This window comes from Natator depressus, chromosome 4 (genome assembly GCF_965152275.1).
Source record: "Natator depressus isolate rNatDep1 chromosome 4, rNatDep2.hap1, whole genome shotgun sequence".
Taxonomy (NCBI): domain Eukaryota; kingdom Metazoa; phylum Chordata; order Testudines; family Cheloniidae; genus Natator; species Natator depressus.
The window spans coordinates 2589070-2608314 of NC_134237.1; the positions used below are offsets into that span (position 1 = coordinate 2589070).

Consider the following 19245-nt stretch of genomic DNA (forward strand, 5'->3'; position numbering starts at 1 on the left):
GCTGCATTTGAGCTTCATTTAACTGGAACTGCCTCTTCAGTGCTGGGATTCTGCTTTCAAATGCAATATAAGATGCTACTGGTCACATCCCAAAGAATAATGGTGCTGTCTGCCTCCCATTGTTGCCCCAAGGGTAAATGATTTATTGGTTTGCCCTTCTGAACTGTGCTATTTATGTAGAACACAGATCAGACAGCAACCTGAAGACTGGCAACAGGTTAGTGAGCACAATATTCTGCTCTCTGGTTGAGAATGCTGGCTTGATTACAACAGTTCATTAACTCCCAAGCATAGTATGACAGTGAGGGGTGTGCATGCCGGCTGAAAATGTATGTTTCCCTGCCCACCTTAGCACCATCTCCTCCATTACGAGGTCAGCGACACCAATTTCACTGATGCTTGGCCTGTGATTAGTCACAGATTATTTTCATTGAATGCCTAGGCCCCCTGCTCCTTGCCATTGTGCTGGGTTGAAGCATGGCACTTGGAAGTGAAGGTATTCCCAAACTAGTATCTTCTGGCTGCCTTGTTCTGCCTCAGGCTGGGGGGTTCTTTTGGGTTTCTTGGAAGTGAAGAGAGACAGGGATGATTAACATCAGGCAGCATATCCTCACCGCGGAGAGGGGAGAACGTCCCCAGAAGCAGCCACTCCTGTGAGCTGCTCAATAGTGACAGTCTGGAGTGTACTTGGTGAGCTAACATAGTGTGTGTGGGACACAAGAACAGTGATAGATACTTGAACATATCGACAACAAACCAAGAACCCACGGACTATTTGGCAGGGCTACCAAGCAGAATATTGCACCCAGTGGTCACTAATGCTAGAAGCTTTAAACTGTGTAGAAAATTAAATGGTTTTGCACATTACAAAAATAAAGACAAACCACATTGTTCCACACCAGTTAATGAACAGCAGTGAACTTCAGGTGAATGATCCCGCTTCCACATGAAATAGAAACAAACTGGAGTGCTCTAAATACTGCCATCAATCCCAACATTATGGCTATTTGTGTACAGCAAACAGAATCCCTGAGAAGCCGCTCACACAGTTCGTTTGTCAAGCAGCTCTTCCTTGGAGGATGATCATGATTCTAAGGTTCAGGTGTAGAACATTTACTCAGTTCTGCTTTACCAAGCCACGGCATTTATTCCTTGAAAACATCTGAACTCTTCTTGTTAGTGTGTCCATAGGTCACGCCGAGTTATCAGGAAACGGTCTTCCAGCTGGGAAAGAGATTCAAGTCCAGGGTTTTCTTTTCCTCACTTAACATCACAGCAACAAATCACTAGTTTCTTCCTCTGGGGAAAATATAGAGAGAGAGACACATCAGTGGCAGTGAAGAGAACAGGAGAATGTTTCCAAATGTGGTAAATGATGGGAGATCCTTGCTATTTATCCAGCCCCAGCGCTGGGCCCAAACAAAGCCTATATCCATGTGGGCATTCTGTGCCTCTCCTGCCCCCTCCAAGCAGTGACACTGAGCTCCAACAGCTGGAGAACATGCAACCCGTAAGGCTGGCCTTGTCTCTATGCCCCTTTGAACATCTGTGTCCTCCCACTCCCCCAACATTTGCAGGTGAATTTAGTTCACTGGTGGGTTTTACGATAGCGCTAAGTAGACCATCACTGGAGAAGGTTTCAACGTTAACCTGAAAAGACAAGTTTATGTAGATTAAATTACTGTGTCAACAGAGCGCTGTCCCCAAGCCATTCTGCTCCTGGAGAAACCTCCTTTTTATTGAGCCAGAGGATTTGGAGGTTTTCCCCAAAACCAGAGGTAGGCAGTTCTTAGCCCAGACTAGCATTCCCAGCCCTCTCATGTTGGAAAGGTTTTGCCAACACCTAATACACACTAGCTGTTGCTGATAAGATCACTCAAATAGTTAAGCTATTGTAAAGAAGCTAACTAAATTTGTTTACAGTTAAAATAATGAAAAGAAAGAAAAGAAGCCAGCTACACACTGCCCACTGACTCTGGCTTGTAGGGCTTCGACTGGTCATGACTAGAGATTGGTCCAATCCACAGCTCCATCTGTGAGTGCCTGTGTTCCCGACTTGTGAGTGCACAGGTCTTTGCAGCTCAAGCTCGGGTTTAAGTATGGGACTTCCAGAGAAGCTGAGGACTCAGTATTCATCCAAACCTGACCAGCACCAGCCGTGGCACAGTTCATGGGAACAAACACCAAACTATTCCTGACAAGGGAGGAAGGCAAGGCCTTCCCATTTCAGTGTGTGCCTCGTGGCTCTGTAACATGTCTCGAGCTCTCAGCCACAGGGGCACTCAGTACTCCTGGGGGGATTCTGCACCACTGCGCACGCACAGAAACATGTCCCCCCACTGATTCTCTTCGCTTCCTTGCAGAAAAATGGTTTCTGTGGGGAAGCAAAGAGAAGCTTTCCCAGTGCTCACTGTGATGAAGCAGGGATTTTTCCTTATGTTGTATGTGAGCCGATGTGAGTCTTACTGTTCTGCATGAATGCTGTGTGTGCCTCAGTTTCCCTGTGTATTGCACCAGTGTCTAGGTGGTGGGAATAAGGGTGCGTGAATTATGCGGTGGCTGCTCCAGCTGCCTGCATGGATGCCATGGCTGTCCCCTTCATAAACTGAGACCCAGGAGGGGGATGTGACCAGTGACTCTTGGCCTGGAAAGCGAGACAAAGGCCGGAGGAGGAGGAGCAACGGGCAGGGCAATGGACAAGCAGCTGGAAGCAAGTCAATCTCAGGTGATTTGGGGGACGGCCAGAGCCTTAGCTCTGGGCTCTCCACCCCCAAGATGGACTTGGATGAAAGTCACTGATTTCTGTGCTAACAAGTTCTGTTCTACGCTGTGTTTCTGTCAACTAATAAACCTTCTGTTTTACCGGCTGGCTGAGAGTCACGTCTGACTGCACAGTTGGGGTGCAGGGCCCTCTGGCTTTCCCAGGAGCCCCGGCCAGATGGACTCGCTATGGGAAGTGCACGTGGAGGAAGGGGATGCTGAATGCTCCAAGGTCAGACCCAGGAAGGTCGAAGCTGTGGAAGCTTCTTGCCCTGGTGACAATATGCTCAGAGAGAGGAGGCTCCCACAGAGTCCAGAATGGCTTCATATGGAGTAGTTCCAGAGCATTGATCCGGTGACTCCGTGACACTCACTCACCCCTCCCTGGCAGTGCAGACACATCGGTTCGGGAACCTGGAGCAGCTGCGGGAGAGACAAGTCAGTGGGGGGAAGAGTCCAGATGCATGGGCGTTGGGCAGACAGGGGGAGCAACTCCCCGTACAGTGATTCTCCCGCCATTTCCTGGCCCCATCACTCCTCAGCCAGGGGGGAGCAGTCCCTGTACAGGGAGCTTCTCCCCCTGTCCACCCAACCCCCGTGCATCTAGACCCCCCTCCCCACACCCAGAACCCCCCCCATGAGGCCTCCCTGCATTGGGAGCCCCTTGCAGCCTCCAACCGAATTCCCACCATGCTGAGCCTCACCCCTGCATCAGGAGCCTCCTGTACCCAGACCTCCCCACACCCAAATCCCCACCCTCCAGAGACTCACCCCATGCATTGGGAGCCCCCCACTCCCAGACCCCCCTGCTGAGCCCTAACTACCTTCACCTGGACTCCCCTGCAGAGTTCCATTCCCCCTGCACCCCTGTGCATCCAGATCCCCTCCCCCACACCGAGCTGCCCACACCCTGGTTGCTCCACATAAAACCTGGTACTCTTGAGGGAATTCTAAACCAAAATTTAAAAAGTGTGCCAAAAAATTAAAGGTTTTAAGATTCTGCAAAATTCTGCATATTTTATTTGTCAATATAATCACATCATTTTCAATTATTTTGGTAATTTATTTCAAAATACTTGTCAGCAAAGAACTGAAAATAGTGTGATGACATTGCGTTATTTTGACAAATACTGTATGCAGATTTTTGAGAATTTTAAAATAGTGTGCAGAATTTTTATTTTTTTGGCACAGAAGTCCCGCAGGAGTAACTCAGTGTGGGGTGCTGCCATGGCGTGCCGACTCAGCCGTTGTCTCTGTAGGAACACCTCAGGAAACCCTTGCAACCGAGGTTTCTGGACTTCAGTGGAAAAATCACAACATACCGATTACCTTCCACAGCACAGACGTGTTTAAACTGCAGCTTGAGGAGTGTAGCGTAGCAGCTTTACCTTCTGGATCAGCACTTCAAATGCTACAGAGAAATCATTTTTACTACTATAAAAAAAACCTCTTCAATCAAGCTGGCTGGAGCTGCTCAGCAGACCAGCACTCCCCTGGCCACGCACATGATCAGTGCATTTTACATTCGTGCTGAGCAGTGCAGTGGCCTCCAGCGCCCAGGTGGCTCACTGACTATTTGATCAGACACGGAGGGTCGAGGTCAGCCTACATTTTTCTTCTCCAAATAGCTTCCTAGTGACAACCCCTTCCTGGTTCTCACAGCGAGTCCACATCTCAGTAGTGCTGAACTGCTCTTTCTGGTATCCGGTTATTTCAGGGGTCACCGATCCCACCTGATCTTTGTTGTTTGATAGGCCAGGATGAGCCTAAAATGCTCCAAAACAAAACCATGGAAAGCACCACGGTTAGCACAAGGGAGAGAGCGCACTCGGTTTTAGGGCAACGCTCCCAATCCCGCAGACTCTGAGCTATGCAGAGTGGTTCCCTGTCCTAGAACAGGACGGCCATACTGGGTCAGATCAAAAGGTCCATCTAGCCCAGTGTCCTGTCTTCCAACAGTGGCCAATGCCAGGTGCCCCAGAGGGAATGAACAGAACAGCTAATCATCAAGTGATCCATCCCATCGTCCATTCCCAGCTTCTGTCCATTCCCAGCTCCTGGCCTCATTCCCCAGCTCCTATTATGTTTGCTCTCTTCTCTTCCCACCAAGTCCCCGTTCCCCCGCCCCACATCCTTCTCCACAGGAAACATCCAGGTGGGAAGCCAATCCCTCCCCAGAGCTGTGGGGAAGGGTCCCCTCAACCCCACTATGATCCTGTTCCTGGAGCCTGTGCAGGGGTCTTTGGGGTCAGCCTTCGGTGGGTTCTTGATCATAGAATCATAGAATATCAGGGTTGGAAGGGACCTCAGGAGGTCATCTAGTCCAACCCCCTGCTCAAAGCAGCACGGATCCCCAATTAAATCATCCCAGCCAGGGCTTTGTCAAGCCTGATCTTAAAGACTTCTAAGGAAGGAGATTCCACCACCTCCCTAGGTAACGCATTCCAGTGTTTTACCATCCTCCTAGTGAAAAAGTTTTTCCTAATATCCAACCTAAACCTCCCCCCACTGCAACTTGAGACCATTACTCCTTGTTCTCTCATCAGCTACCACTGAGAACAGTCTAGAGCCATCCTCTTTGGAACCGCCTTTCAGGTAGTTGAAAGCAGCTATCAAATCCCCCCTCATTCTTCTCTTCTGCAGACTAAACAATCCCAGTTCCCTCAGCCTCTCCTCATAAGTCGTGTTCCAGTCCCCTAATCATGATTGTTGCCCTCCGCTGGACTCTTTCCAATTTTTCCACATCCTTCTTGTAGTGTGGGGCCCAAAACTGCTGTGGGGACCTGACAGCTGACAATGCAGGCAAGGGGTCCGCTGTCACTCTGCTCCCCCAACACAGCTCGCAGGTCTGTCTTTGATGCTACTCACAGCTTTGCCAAGCAGCAGAGTGAGGCTGCCCCTATTCTCGGTGATGTTACTGCTGCTCACAGCTTCAGGAAGTGCCAACATGAGTAGCAGTGCTGGAGCCATCTGCCAGCAGCCTCAGGAAGGCAGTTCTGCACCACGTCCCGCACAGAACGCTGCTGCGAGTTTCCCTTAGGAACCGCAGGGGTACAGCCCTCATGAGCAGGAAGCAGGCCCTTATGGGCTGCAGAAGCTGAAGGCACTTGGAGCCATGGGCTCCTCCAAGCCCTGAGCTCATGTCTGTGGCTGAATAGCCCTGGTAGACTGCTCTTCTTCAGGCTGTTACCAGCTCGCTACACAACGTGACTGCACTCCGTGGCTCCCTCTGTGGAGCAGCGACTGCACATGTGAGTGCTCCACAGCAGCTGGTGAGTTTGACACTCCTGCCACGTGTGCCCACACCAACAGATCTGGTTCCAAAGGTGCCCGAGAACGGGGAGTGTGCACTTTTCCAGCCCAGCTCCCGAAGGACAAGCCCAGCCTGGCAGCTTTCAGGCCACTGTGCAGTTTGCCGAGTAGGGACACACGACTGGCAGTGCAGACCCCAAGGGAGCTCCAGTTCCCAGCCAGGCAGGAATTCTGTCGAGGGACTTCAATGATCAAGTCCGGTTCCTTGTTTACAGGAGCAGGCTCCCGCTGAGCAAAGTTTTCAGGAGGACACCATGCATTTGTCTGGGGTTAAAATGCAGAAGGGTTCGCGCAGCAGCCAGCCCTCTCTTAGCAGTGACAAAGGGAGCGTGAAGGCCTGATTCTCCCCACTTTCCTAAGCTGGTGGCATGTCACACCTGCTCTGCATTGCTGTAAGTGGCTGCACCAAAGGCAGGGCAGGGTGAATCGGCCCCAGCCCCGGCCCCGGCCCCTCCCCTCCCGAGATAGCTCCTAGGACTCCATTACACTAGTGGAGCTGTGCGTCCTGCCTAGTGAGAAACTGCTACTTCCTTTTTCCACCTCACCCGTTGGCAATAGATGGCCAGAGCCCAGCACACACAGTGTAGGACTCTTCAGCTGTAAGATGGCAGTTGCAGCCCCCGCAGGCCAGACCACCCCCTAGTGGCCCACCAGGAACAGGAACCAGCACTTTGCTCTGGGTAGCAAAGTGTCATATCTGGCAGCACACCCAGAGGAACGGGGAGAAGAGCTTTCAAAAGTATCTAGGTCTCATCACAAGGCAACAGTGTTTTTTCCTCTCCAGAAAGCCTCAGTGAATTTTAAGAGCTTCCAGTCAATATCCAGCTGATCCCTAGCCTGTCCCTGTCAGACACAATACTCAGGCACACTACAGTGACTGAATTCATCCAGTCTTCTGTGCAGTCCCTGCAGGAGGCTGATGGGAACTCTGTTAGAGTCTGCCTCCTAGGAACACATAAGGAAACCACATTCAGAGAGAGGCAGTTCCCAGCAGATTAACCAAGCCAGCACTTGGAGGAGTCTGAACAGGTCTTTGTGGGGGAAATGTAGAATTGCAGGGGATCTCTGAGCACGAAAGGATCCCTCCTGCTCTTTAGACTTTGCCAGGCAGCCCATCCTCCTAGCGAACACACATTTTAGCTTTACTATTAGCTTTCCTGTCCTGGCATTATCTTCTACCAATCAGATCAGCATAGTTACCACAGTGGGATCAGTAAAGGGTAATGTTACTAGACACTAAACTGGGTTTGGGCACATGCAACCGAATAGGTGAGCCAAGCAGACCAGTTCACATAAGACGACCTGACTCTAGTGCCAAAGAGCAATGCTTGCAGCTTCTGAAAGACTTCCGTCTCTCCCCATCTCCCTCCCCCAGCATGATTTGCTGAGGTACCTGCTCCATGGGGGAAATCGGACAGCAGCACAGGGGCTAACGTAAGGCACGCCACACCAGTTAAATCCCACACAGTGGCTACACTGGGAGCCACTGGCAGTGCAGCCTAATAGGGATTCCTACACATCCCCTACAAACCAGAAAGGGTCTCCAGGCTGGCTCCACCGGCTCCAACAGCAGTGGAGTGAGGGCACAGATCTGTAGCATTTACACAGCTCCAACGGCTGCGATACCCTGCTCCACCGGCCAGGAGATGCTATAACTGCGCTCTGGATATCACCTCTCCTGATGCTCAGTGCACGACCAGAGCACCCAGGCAGTATGTGGGCAGAGGAAACTTTATACTAGCTGGCGCATTCAGTATTTATCAGCCATGGGCGACGGCAGCATGCCTGCAGCTCAGATCACCATGTGCGAGACACATCCGGAAGGGTTCTCAGGAAGGGCGTAGTTCTGCTCTGATCAGTGGCTGCAAATGGCATTGTGGGGCTTCCCGTTCACTGTGCTTCAATGTGTCTGCCCCAAATGCCCAGCGTCTGAGCACTGTGGTGGGTAGCCAACCGCCAGCCCTGCAGGGGAGCGAAAGCCACGCACTCTGCCTGGTAAACCATCGTCAGCACCAGAGACCCGCAATCGGAAGGGTTAGACCAGTGTGTGTGATGCACAAGCTGGAAGAGAACCCATCTCACTCACCCAGAGGCAAGGCACTCATTTGCCACTGAAATCTAGGGACACGTGTCTGACCAATAAGTGGCACTTTTGCAGTTGCTTTTCTCAACACATCTGCACGCTGAGGAGGAGGAGAGGAGCAGTAAGAAGCCCAAGAGTTGTCTGCCTTAAAAGGTGACTGACAGGGCCCTTTGGAGGGAGTGGAGTCAGTCATATTAAGCCGGCTGTGGTGGTGTTCTCCCCTATGTTAGCCCATGTAAGATGGGGTAGTAGCACCTAGTGGTCAGTCTACCCCACCCCCTGGGATGGCCCTTTAAAGATCTCAGAGTAGCAGCCGTGTTAGTCTGTATTCGCAAAAAGAAAAGGAGTAATTGTTTCATGTTCTCTGTGTATATAAATCTCCTCACTGTATTTTCCATTGAATGCATCCTATGAAGTGAACTGTAGCTCACGAAAGCTTATGCTCAGATAAATTTGTTCGTCTCTAAGGTGCCATAAGTCCTCCTTTTCTTTAAGGGTCCAGCACATACAGAGAGAGACCTAACCAACTAAAATCTTCTTCTGCCCTGGAGTTGTGTCCCACCCCCACTGACTTGGCTTCCCCTGGATGGGACAAGGTGGCTCCTGCTTCAGCTCTGCCCTCCCCTCCCAGAAGCAAGGAGAGAACTGGGAGGGAAGAAAGAGAGCTGCCTTTTTCAGAGAGGCTACTGCCCCCTGCCATCCATGAACAATGTACTGCCCAGCAGCTTCCTCCATACTCCTGCCACCCCTAGTCCTTGCAGGGACAGGGAAGACAGGGGAAATCAGCATTCACTGGGAGAGGGCAGCCAATGTTAGCAGTGTGGAGGAGCGGATGGCCAGTATTCACTGGATGGGGGTGTGGAGTGGCACATTGCATTCACTGCAACGGGGTGTGGCATCAATATTAACTGAGCCTGCATGGGGCACAGACATGACTTGGAGGTGAGGGGGAAGAGTGCTTGTCTCTTAGAAGGACACTGTAGATATTAACTCAGCTGCAGCCAGTCATGTAATGAGGTTGGGCTTAGAGCCAGTGAACACTGATACTCATAAAAGCAGTTCTGTAATGCCAGCCAGGAGATGGGATTTCTGTTCTGCAAAAAAATTGAGTTTGAGGGAAAGTATCATCCCGAATCAGGACAAAAAGCCACAAAACTTGAATTTTTTGTGGGGATGAAATTCCTAAATTTTTTGCTTTGGAAATACTGACATTTCCCTCAGTGGCACCACTTCAGTGTTTCCAAAACAAAATGTGCTCCCTGGAATCACCTGCTCTGCGGTAGCAGAAGGAGCTGATAGTCTGGGAAGCCCACCAGGTGAGCTGCGGAGAACAAGGGAGCCCCAGTGGCCAGTCTGCCTGCCTGGTGCCCAGCACAAGTGCTGGTGGAATCAGCCTGTTCCTGCAGCACATTCCGATCCCACCAAACCAGTCCTTTCCGATGGAATGTCCAGCCAGCGCTCGGAGTTTGGTGGGGACCAGTAGTGAATGGAGGATTCATCTCGTAAGAGAGCAGGTGGAACTGAGAAGGGCAGGGGCATCTTCCTAGCCCCGTACCAGTGAGTGTTGTTTGAATGGGAAGGGTTAGGATAACGTCCTAGCTCTACACCATCATGAATTTAGGAGAGGATTCAAAGTAACAGATCTGGCTGATATTTAAAGAACTTCAGTTCAAGGTTTACAGACTATTCCTCTTACAAATGCCACAGAAAGGAGGATACATACAGACAGCGTGGGGGTTTGTGCAGCACCAGCACGTCAGGGACTTAAAACACGTAGCTGATTGGTCAGCGGCAGTTCAGTTGCTCCTAAACTCAACCTGCTATAGACCAAGCATCATGTGTCAACTATAACCTAGCACATGCCAGCCCAGAGCTGAACTGTCCTCTTATTCCATCTCAACCTTCGATATGTGAAATCCACTCGCGAGTGAATTAAGTTCACGTACATTTACAACCTCATAGTTAAAAAAGGCATCTGCAGTTAACTGTCCGGGACAGTAATTTTGTTACTGGAATTCATACCATGTGAAACTCTATTAACAAGCTGCCCCAGTCCATCCCTCCACCAAATTATGGGAGGAACATGTGTGCCACAGAGTGCTATGGTGAAGAGGAGCCAGATCCCACTGGCCTGCTCTACCGGTCTGCTTTTAAAGTGATCCGATAGCTACATGCACGCTGTCAAACCCCACTGAAACTTGTGACTGATGCAACCCCAAACACTCACCTGTATGGGAGCAACTCCAGGAAGCTCCACAACAGCAAGTCTCAGCTGACTTTTCTTCAGTTACATCTGAATGAAACAGTCCTGAGAACATTTTTACATTCATCAACAGGTCCAAATGGGTGCACAGCAGGTAACCAAAGGGTCAATAGAATTTCAATCCCAGTGTTTCATCTCCGGCCATTAATGATGCCATCTGATTGCTGCAAGACTATTGTTTCACGTCACATCTGGTCATCAGTGACCCTCAGATTGCGCTGTACACTTCAGTTCTCAAGGGTATCTCCGGAGAGACACGCTTAGCTCTGTTCCCACTGCAAATAGTTCAGAGTTCCAAAGTCTGGTCTCGCTGTAAAGGCAGGACTCCAAACCCAAGAGAGACAGTAGCCCTACAGATCCTTCAGCCACACCACGGTTTCACACGCCGCCCGATATAAAACCTTTAGCACTAGCATTGTCATTCATCTGGAGGAGAGAAGGACAAAGAAACTGTCACGTAGCAGCAGTCTTTCATGGCTTATAGTGTTCATCATGAACAGATTAATACACATTCTGTTTTCTTCCAGTTGCCAAACATGGTGAGTACTCAGTCTAAATAAAATGGCTCTTTTTCAGAACAGACAGTGCTTCTTTTGTCATAGGTTTGCTGGCAAATGAGTCACCACCACAGCTACTATGGACTGGGGCATGAGTGTTAGATGCTGCCTAGGGCAGACTGAATATTTGAGGGACAAGCCTTACAGTGTTTGTGTTCCATCTCAAACTGTTTAGTTTGAGGATAGAAATGTATTTGCTTCCGAGATCTAACAGTGTCAAACAAACAAAAGGAGGTGTGGTTCAGGGGCTTCAGGAGATGAAAGGTCTACAGACAGAGCTGTGTTTGAAAACTGCATTAACACACAACTCAACACAGCTTCCCCCCTCTCCCAAGCTGCTTTAAACACAGTTGGCCCATTGCAGGGAAACAAGGGCAAACTGTGCTCAGAACTAGTTTCAGACGGTGAACGAGACCACTGAGGATCTAAAAGCAGGAAAGAACACCAAAGTTGGTACCCAAAATGAGAACAGCTGGCCACGTACCCAGCTGACATTCTTTGCACATCTTTGTCTGCTACTGTTATAGAGCACACCCCTCCCCACGAGGGGGCACACATGAAACATGAATCTCTGAAGAGGGACTCAGCAAAAGGTTTGGGAACCTCTGCCCCACTGCATCCAGAGAAGCAAAGACACCATTTTAAAACCTGGACCTTTCTATCAAGTGATGTGTGGTCCCTATCTGTATTCCATGCATGGGCAGGCATGTGCCCTATGCGCCCAAGTCGAGACATTGTAACAAGCAGCATCAGTTGGTCCGCGCACGCACAGTAGATCTCCTCATGCTCCCGAACAAGGGTACAAGAGGCAGTGCAAGTCGATGCCCCCTCAGTTCCTCTTCCTGCGAATTTAAACAGAGCTGAAGCAGAGGGGATGGAGGGCGGGTCATGGAATACAAAGAGGGACAACACATCTCAAAGAACTTCCCATTACAGTCAGCAACCTCCATTTCTTCTTCAAGAGCTGGTCCCTACATGTATTCCATGCATGGGTGATTGGCAAGCAGTCCTCAGACTGGAGGTGGAAGCAAGAAAGCCAGCAACAAAGATGCGTGCACTACTGCAGATCCCACTGCTGCATTTGTAGTAGAGGTCTGGACTAGTGCGTAATGTATAGCAAATGTGTGTCTGGAACTCCAGGTAGCTGCTCTGCATATGTCCTGCATTGAGACTTCCTGCAGGGATGCTACCATGGCGGCCAGTGCTCTCGTGGAGTGTGCTATTATGCCTCCGGGAGGCGAAATGTGAGCTAGCATGTAGCACTTGATAAGCAGCCAGAAACCCACCTAGAAATCCTTTGAGACAATATAACTGTGACATTCTACACCTTGGGGGAGCGTCCTGGAACCCCCATATTCCTCATTTTTATATAATTGTGATCTTACATTTAAAGCATGACTTGTAAGGTATCAGGGGAAAGGTTATGATCTGCTGAAAGTCATTTCTCTATCCATAGATGTGTATCATTAATGCATATGAAGTTATGAGAATTGTGTTGTATGGTGGTCACTAATACAAGCTGTAAATTGGGGAATCAGCCAAATACTAGCTCCCCAGAGGCAACAGCAAGAAAAGTAACCAACACCCGAGCGGGGTGTTGAACAACCCATCAACAGCCATTGTCCACCAAGGGAGCTACCATGCAATGACTCACCTGCATGAGGCCACACCAGGGAATTGTTCAACCTTGCTTGGAGACTCAGCAATGCCCCCAGTCATGCTTGGACTTGTGTTTTCCAAGCACATGAACTGAGGGTATAAAACAGACAGAGTGGCCATATGTTTGGCCTCTTCTCCTGCCCCCACCTACACTGCAAGCAACTAAGACACTGAGAAGAAGACAAGATTCCAGCAGAGGATATCGGCCCAGGTTTAAGGAACAAACCTGTATATTAAGGACTGCAATATCCAGTGGGGTGAGGAAACTGCTTAATCTAGATGTTTCCCAGTCTAATAGGGTTGAGAGTTTAGACTGCATGCTTGTATTTTATTTCTTTCGGTAACTAACTCTGACTTTTTGCCTATCACTTAAAATCACTTAAAATCTATCTTTTGTGGTCAATAAATTTGTTTAACTGTTTACCTTTACCAGTGAGGTTGTATGAAGCGTGTGGCAAATCTGCTCAGGATTGACAAAGGCTGGTGTATATCCACTTTCCATTGATGAATTGGTGAACCAATTAATAAACGCGCACTGCTCGTCTTGCGCAGTGCAAGACGGTATATTCCTGGGGTACAGTGCTGGGAGCTGGGGGGATTTGGCTGTGGTGCCTTTCCTTGTGTGATTCATGAGTGGCTCTGGGAGCATTCATGCAATCTAGCTGGGTGTGGGGCTTCACATGCTGTTGTGCTGAGTGATGACAGCTCCTGGAGCAGTTTGCTGCTGGTCACTAGCGAGGCATTATGAGAGACAGCCCAGGCTGGAGAGAGTTCAGGAGGTACAGTGGTCCCAGAAGTCCCAGGCTGCACCCTGGGGATCCCATCACAATAGCTTGATCTCGGGATCTCTCAGTTATCATGATAGAGTGCCTTGGTGACTTTCTGATGGGTTTAGTTCTTTGCAGGTAAAAAGCCAGTGAATGCCCGACGTCAAGGGAGTAAAGTCTCTTCTCTTTGGGAGAAGTGTGGAGTTTGGGAAAAGAGAGAGGTAAGTGAATACACTGGTTAAGGTGAAATTCAGAGACTAGCCTGGGAAGAAATTCAGGGTGAAGGCAAAGGGATACCTTGTCTTTCTGAAATACCATAAAGGGAGGATCTGCCATGAGGGCTCCCAATTTGTTGACCGTCCTGGCCAAAGCGATGGCCACAATGCCACTTTCATGGATGGTGGCACAGGGAGCGGGAGTAGAGAAAGGGAGCAGAGGAGTGTACCTTTTCAGGGTTTGACCATCAAACAAAGGAGGCAATGATCCTGGTGGGAACCCTGGAGTTGATGTGGTCCTTGTTGGGTGAGTAGACTGAGTTGAGCCAGGCCTGTAGGCAACATAGATGAAGTCTAGCAAAGTGTGTCACATTAGAACACGCTGCCACATGGCCTAGCAGCAAAATGCACATTCTCACTGTAGCATTTGGTCTGTGGGAAATCAAATAAATCAGGTTGCATATCATTTGAAACCTTTCTGCGGGGAGGAAGGCTCTTGCAGAAAGAGTTCAATAAATTTTGTTGGCTTCATGAGGGATAAAATGGATTTTTCTCTGTTCACGCAAACCCCCAGTGCTGTGAGACGCAGAATGAGGAATTGAATAGCTGATGCGATCTTCAGCCGAGAGGGTCCTAAAAGGAGCCAGGCATCCAGATACAGAAAAACTGTATGGCCCTGACATCTCACCTGTGCTGCCACCACAGAAAAAAATCTTTCATAAACACTCTGGGTGCTACCACTAGTCCAAACGGGAGGACCCGGAATTAGAAGTGTTCCTTACCCACCATGAACTATATGAGCCTCCTGTGGCAAGGGTGAATATCTATATGAAAATATACATCCATGTTGAGAGCTATGGCCCATATTTCCTCTATTGATGCCAACGTAACCATCCTTTATTTTGACTTTCCAATGAAGATGCTGAAGTGCTAAAGATCCAGATTGGGTCTCTACCCTCCGTGTTTTTAGGGACTAGGAAATATGGACACTAGAACCTTCTTCCTTGATACTGAGGTAGGATGTGTTCTATTTCCCCTCAGTATAACAGGAATTCTACTTCCTGCTGAATGGTCATCTAGTGAGACTGGTCCCCAAAGAGGGAGCGGAAAGGGGCTTGTGCGGAGGGAAGGGGAGGAACTCTATGGAGTATCCCTGATGGATAATCTCCACAAACCCAACCAGTTGTCGTGATTAGCTCCCAGTTCCAGGTGAAAAGAGTAAGATGGCCCCAAAAGGTGATGGAAAAAAGGGTAGGTGGCATCAGAGATGGCATTTGGGTCTCGACTAAGATGTCAAAAGTGGTTCCTAGCAGTGGGCTGGGAATGGGTAATGGTTGAGATGGTAGAGGGGGCTTAAAAGCAGGGCCTCTCAGTCTTCTGTTGCTTGCATGGAGCCTCAGCAGGATGCTGGTAGTAGAAAGCACGAGGAGGAGGAGGAGGTCTTGATTTATAGGTCTGCCTCTAGTGCTTCCCTCTTGGGGTTGGTGGGCAGAACCCCAAGGAGCAGAGGGCAGACATCAAGTCCTCTGACGAATAAAGAGAGTCATCAATTTTTTCATTGAGGAGGTTCAACTTGTCAAAGGGAAGATCTTGGATAGTATTCTGCACGTCCCTGGGAAATCCCAAGGATTGCAACCAAGAATCCCTCCTCACAACAATACCAGTGACCAAGCTTGTTAATGCTCTATCCACTGCATCAGCTGCAGCCCAAACAGCCATTTTTGCCACCAACTTGCCCTCCTTTAGTAAGGACAGGAATTGGGCTCTGTCACCCGGGGAAAGTTTGTCCTGAAAGGCCACCAGCCTAGAGTAGTTGTTGAAGTTGTACTTTGGTTATGCGGAATTGCAAGCCCACAAAGAAGACCTTTCTCCCCAGGAGGTCCGGTCTCCTGAAGCCTTTGTGTGACGGGATGGTCCCTAGGTATAGTGACCTAGTCCTTTCTGTAGTAACCTGTACCGCCAGAGTCTGGAGCAGGGTGGGAGAATAAAAATTTGCCTCCCTTTGGTGGGACCAAAAAGTGCCTGTTGGCCCTCAGAGGTGTGGGAGTACAGGATGATGGGGTGTGCCAATCTTACTAGTTCCAATATGGCCTCATTAACTGGGAGGACCACCTTACTTGGGCCCTGAGGCTACAGAATGTCTAACAGTTGGTGTGGGCCTTGGGTTTCCTCCAGAGGTATCTAGAGACAATTAGCCACTCTTCACACAAGTTGTGGTATTGCTGATGATTGTCCAGTGGGGATGGGGAAGAGAAGGAGATTCCCATCAGGACTGTCTGTGCCTGTGGTTCTGGTTCAACAACCTCTTCCTCCTCATACACCAATGAATCTGGCTGTGGGTGAGAAGGAGAAGGGTGGAAAGTCTCCTGGGAGAGTCCCAGGCATCTGCTATCAGGATCCTACAGTCCCCAGTAAGGCCAGAAAGAGGGGCCAACTGTTTAAGGGGGACCCTGTGGCATGGGAAACCATCAGTCCCTAGGAAAGTCACGACTATAAAGGTAGCAACTGTAAGTCCTGGATTGCCTGTTTGGGCTTGGCTGTCTCGGGGGGTGGGGGTGTGTGCGTGAGAGAATGAAGGAGGAGCCAGCTCATCAGATTCACCTGAATCTGAATATTGCTCCTGTTGGAATGGCAGAGCTGGCAGCACCAGGTCAATGCTGCCTGATGGTTGTAAGTGAGATGGTTCCTGGGACAACAATGTACTATCGTCCTCTGGTCTAATAATGTCCTCAGGAGGGTTGGGCCAGAGAAGAGGGGAGACTGTGGATAGGGGAGAAAGGTATCCTCTGGTGCGTTGTAGGTCTGAGTATGTCCCAATGCACGGGGAGTTCAGATGGTCGGCACCAACAGTACGGGTACATTCCTGGGCACGATGAGGTCTTTGGGGAGGTAAGTCAGTATCAGAGTCTGGACCGTTGTGGACAGAACCAGCAGGTGGCTGTCTTTATGTTTCAGTGCCAGAATCACAAGTGCATTCTTCTTCCTATATGCTTTACCCTCAAGCCTGGGTTGTGTGTGGTTTGTTTTTTTGTTTTTGTTGTGGGTTTTTGTTTTGTCCGTCAGAACTGGTTCTTTAGGATATGTAAGGGTTTGCCTGACCTCAATGGGCTCAGGGAAGGAGCACATCTCTTATGGACAGTCACTGATGGCGTCTGTCCTTGTGCCCATGAGTGCCCCTTACTTTTGTGGGAAGCCCTGGAGGACTCCATTCCTAAGCATGTGCTCATAAGGGCGCTGCTCATTTGTTGAGGCCAAAGTACATGGGTGTCTCCCTGGCTGGATCAGAGAAGGGCCTCATGGCCTTCTTCATCAAGCATTCCTAAGGCAAAGCTGAAGGGCTTTGTGATTTCTCAGTAGAAACAAGCGACAAAATATGCATCTCACCCAAACAGTAGAGGCAGCATTGCTATTTGTCACTGGCGGAAAAGGATCTAGGGCGGGAGATGCAGTTTTTGAAGCATGGGACTCTGGTCATAGTCCCAGACCATGGGGAAGAAGTCCTTGGTCCAGGGAAACAAACTACTCTAGAACTAACACTGTACTAAGCTAAAAAGAACAATTATTCACCAACCATTTTATTTATAGGTTTTCTGAAAAGCTGAAGAAAGAGAAGACACTGGATTCCGACTCAGGACATGTGGTGGTTAGAAGGAACTGAGGTGGCATCTACGCGCACTGCCTCTGATCTCCTCGTGCTCCCAAGTTGAGGGTATCTACTGCGCCAAAGGACACTGCTTGTTAAATTCTCTGGGCATGGGAGGACAGTGCGCATGTGTACCCATACATGGAATATGCGCACAGACCAGCACTCAAAGAAAAATCACCAGTTAGTCAAACATTTCCTTCATTCAGCAAAACAAACAGAGGATTTTGCTTTACTGTACCTTTATTCTGAGAATGGGATGTCCACATCCCACTAATAATTAGAACAGTCCCTGGGCTCTGTGGTGGCTAGTTTTCAAAAATGCTTAGCAAGGGCTTGTCTTATGTAGGGTTTTTGGCATGTACTGAAATTGGGGGTCCGTGCGTCTCTCAGAGCTCACTTGGAACAAGGGCTGATGACTGTCGGGGTGGGGGGGTAAACCAGTGCAACATTGACTCGCTCGCTGCCATTCCTGGGGCAGACGATCTCCGTCACTCCCTCTGGTCTAGGCTGACTCAGCAATTCTCCTGAGAGAGAGAGAGAGAGAGAGAGACATTGAGCATCACAGCCATATTCACAAGACAGCTCATTTCACAAAGACTCATAAGGGAGGCACCTAAGACCAATGTCATAAAAGTTCTATAAGGAATTTTATTTTTCAACCCAACAAAATTCTCATCTGATGGTGATTATAGCTGGAATAATGTTTCTCCAGACAAAGGCAACATCTGCCATTACACCCCGCTCCCCTAACCTGCATCACCACAGACGGACTCCAAAAATCTTTAGCTAGACACGGCAAATTGAAGTGGGTCTCTAGAGTCTAATGAGGCAAGGACTGCAGAGTAGGTGTTCCTAATTAGGATTCAAGGGCAGATGAGATCTGAAATTTACCTTCCAACAAAGCTCTGCATACACTATATGAATTGCAGGTGTCAGTAAACCAGCTGGCAGATCAGTGGAGAGAGCTACAGTCATCCCCCTATTATTTGTGTCTATGCAGTACAGTGATTGGTACTCTAACCCGCCACCCCCACCCCACATAGAGAGATTACCCTATCATGGAATAAGTCCGTACAAATCTAGCTAAAGGGATTCTATGACTATCCGATGGAGACTCTATTCCTTTGCATAAACCAGCAGTGGCCAAATTTGAGCTTCATTAAAAATTTAGATTTGGGGATGCAACATTCCCAGGGGCTGCTGCTCTCTAGCTCAGAGATCATGCTGCACCAGGCTGCTGGCTCTTTGTTTGCTGGCTGGAGTACATGTCCTACGCTCCCATTAGAGCAAAATGCTGTGTGTCAAATCCTGCTCCCAGAGGCTCCTGCACAACCTTCCATGCAGTCAATGGGAGTTCCAGGGGTGCATTCCAAGGCAGAACGTGGGCCTCTTACTTTGACCTTTGCACAAAGTACCCATCTTCTGCATTGGGCCTTACGGAATTAAGCAAATACAAGAGCATGCCGCAGCTGCCTGCTGAGGGGCAGTGGTGGTGCGTTTCTACAGCTGACCCATTCACCAGGGCTCCCTTCAGCAACTATGCCATGAGTCAGTCAAGTTCATTTGTTTGATAAAAAGCTACTCCTGATTAGCCAGTTCCTGACACCCCAAATCACAGAGAAGTCAAGGGAGGGCCCTGCACCAGCTACAGTCATGTGACGAAGATATAAGTGAAGAGACAAATGGACCAAGCCCTGAGTGTTTGATCCTGGAATAAAGAGCTGTTGTAGCAATGTCCCTTAATCCTCAGGGATGCACCATTTAACACCCCTATCTGGAACCATGGTCTGCACTTGCATCTAGAACTGCAGTTCCCAAACTGGCCCAGGGAGTACCAGTGGTCTGCAGGGAACTGCTGTTCTAGGAGAGCTGGCTGATCACAGGGTGCCAGTTACTCTGCATTTTCAGCTGCTAAATCACATTAAAAGCAGCTAAAAATACATTAAATAATGTCCCTCATTTTACTTTTCCATGTAAGCAACA

At 49.2% G+C, this 19245-nt stretch overlaps 1 protein-coding gene across 2 annotated transcripts in view; it reads right to left on the bottom strand.

Moving 5' to 3' along the window:
- Positions 1 to 902: 902 nt before the first annotated feature.
- The window catches only part of MFHAS1 (multifunctional ROCO family signaling regulator 1), a 116959-nt gene continuing 98616 nt past the window's right edge, over positions 903 to 19245 (bottom strand). The window contains exons 2-5 of one of the 2 annotated variants that reach the window (XM_074950257.1): positions 17501 to 17786; positions 10383 to 10844; positions 3139 to 3183; positions 903 to 1299 (exon numbers count right to left, since the gene is read on the bottom strand). In XM_074950257.1, coding sequence (XP_074806358.1) covers positions 17656 to 17786 — 131 coding nt within the window. In that variant the 3' untranslated portion in view covers positions 903 to 1299; positions 3139 to 3183; positions 10383 to 10844; positions 17501 to 17655. The remainder of the gene's footprint in view (positions 1300 to 3138; positions 3184 to 10382; positions 10845 to 17500; positions 17787 to 19245) is intronic. The other variant, XM_074950256.1, reaches the window with a different exon arrangement.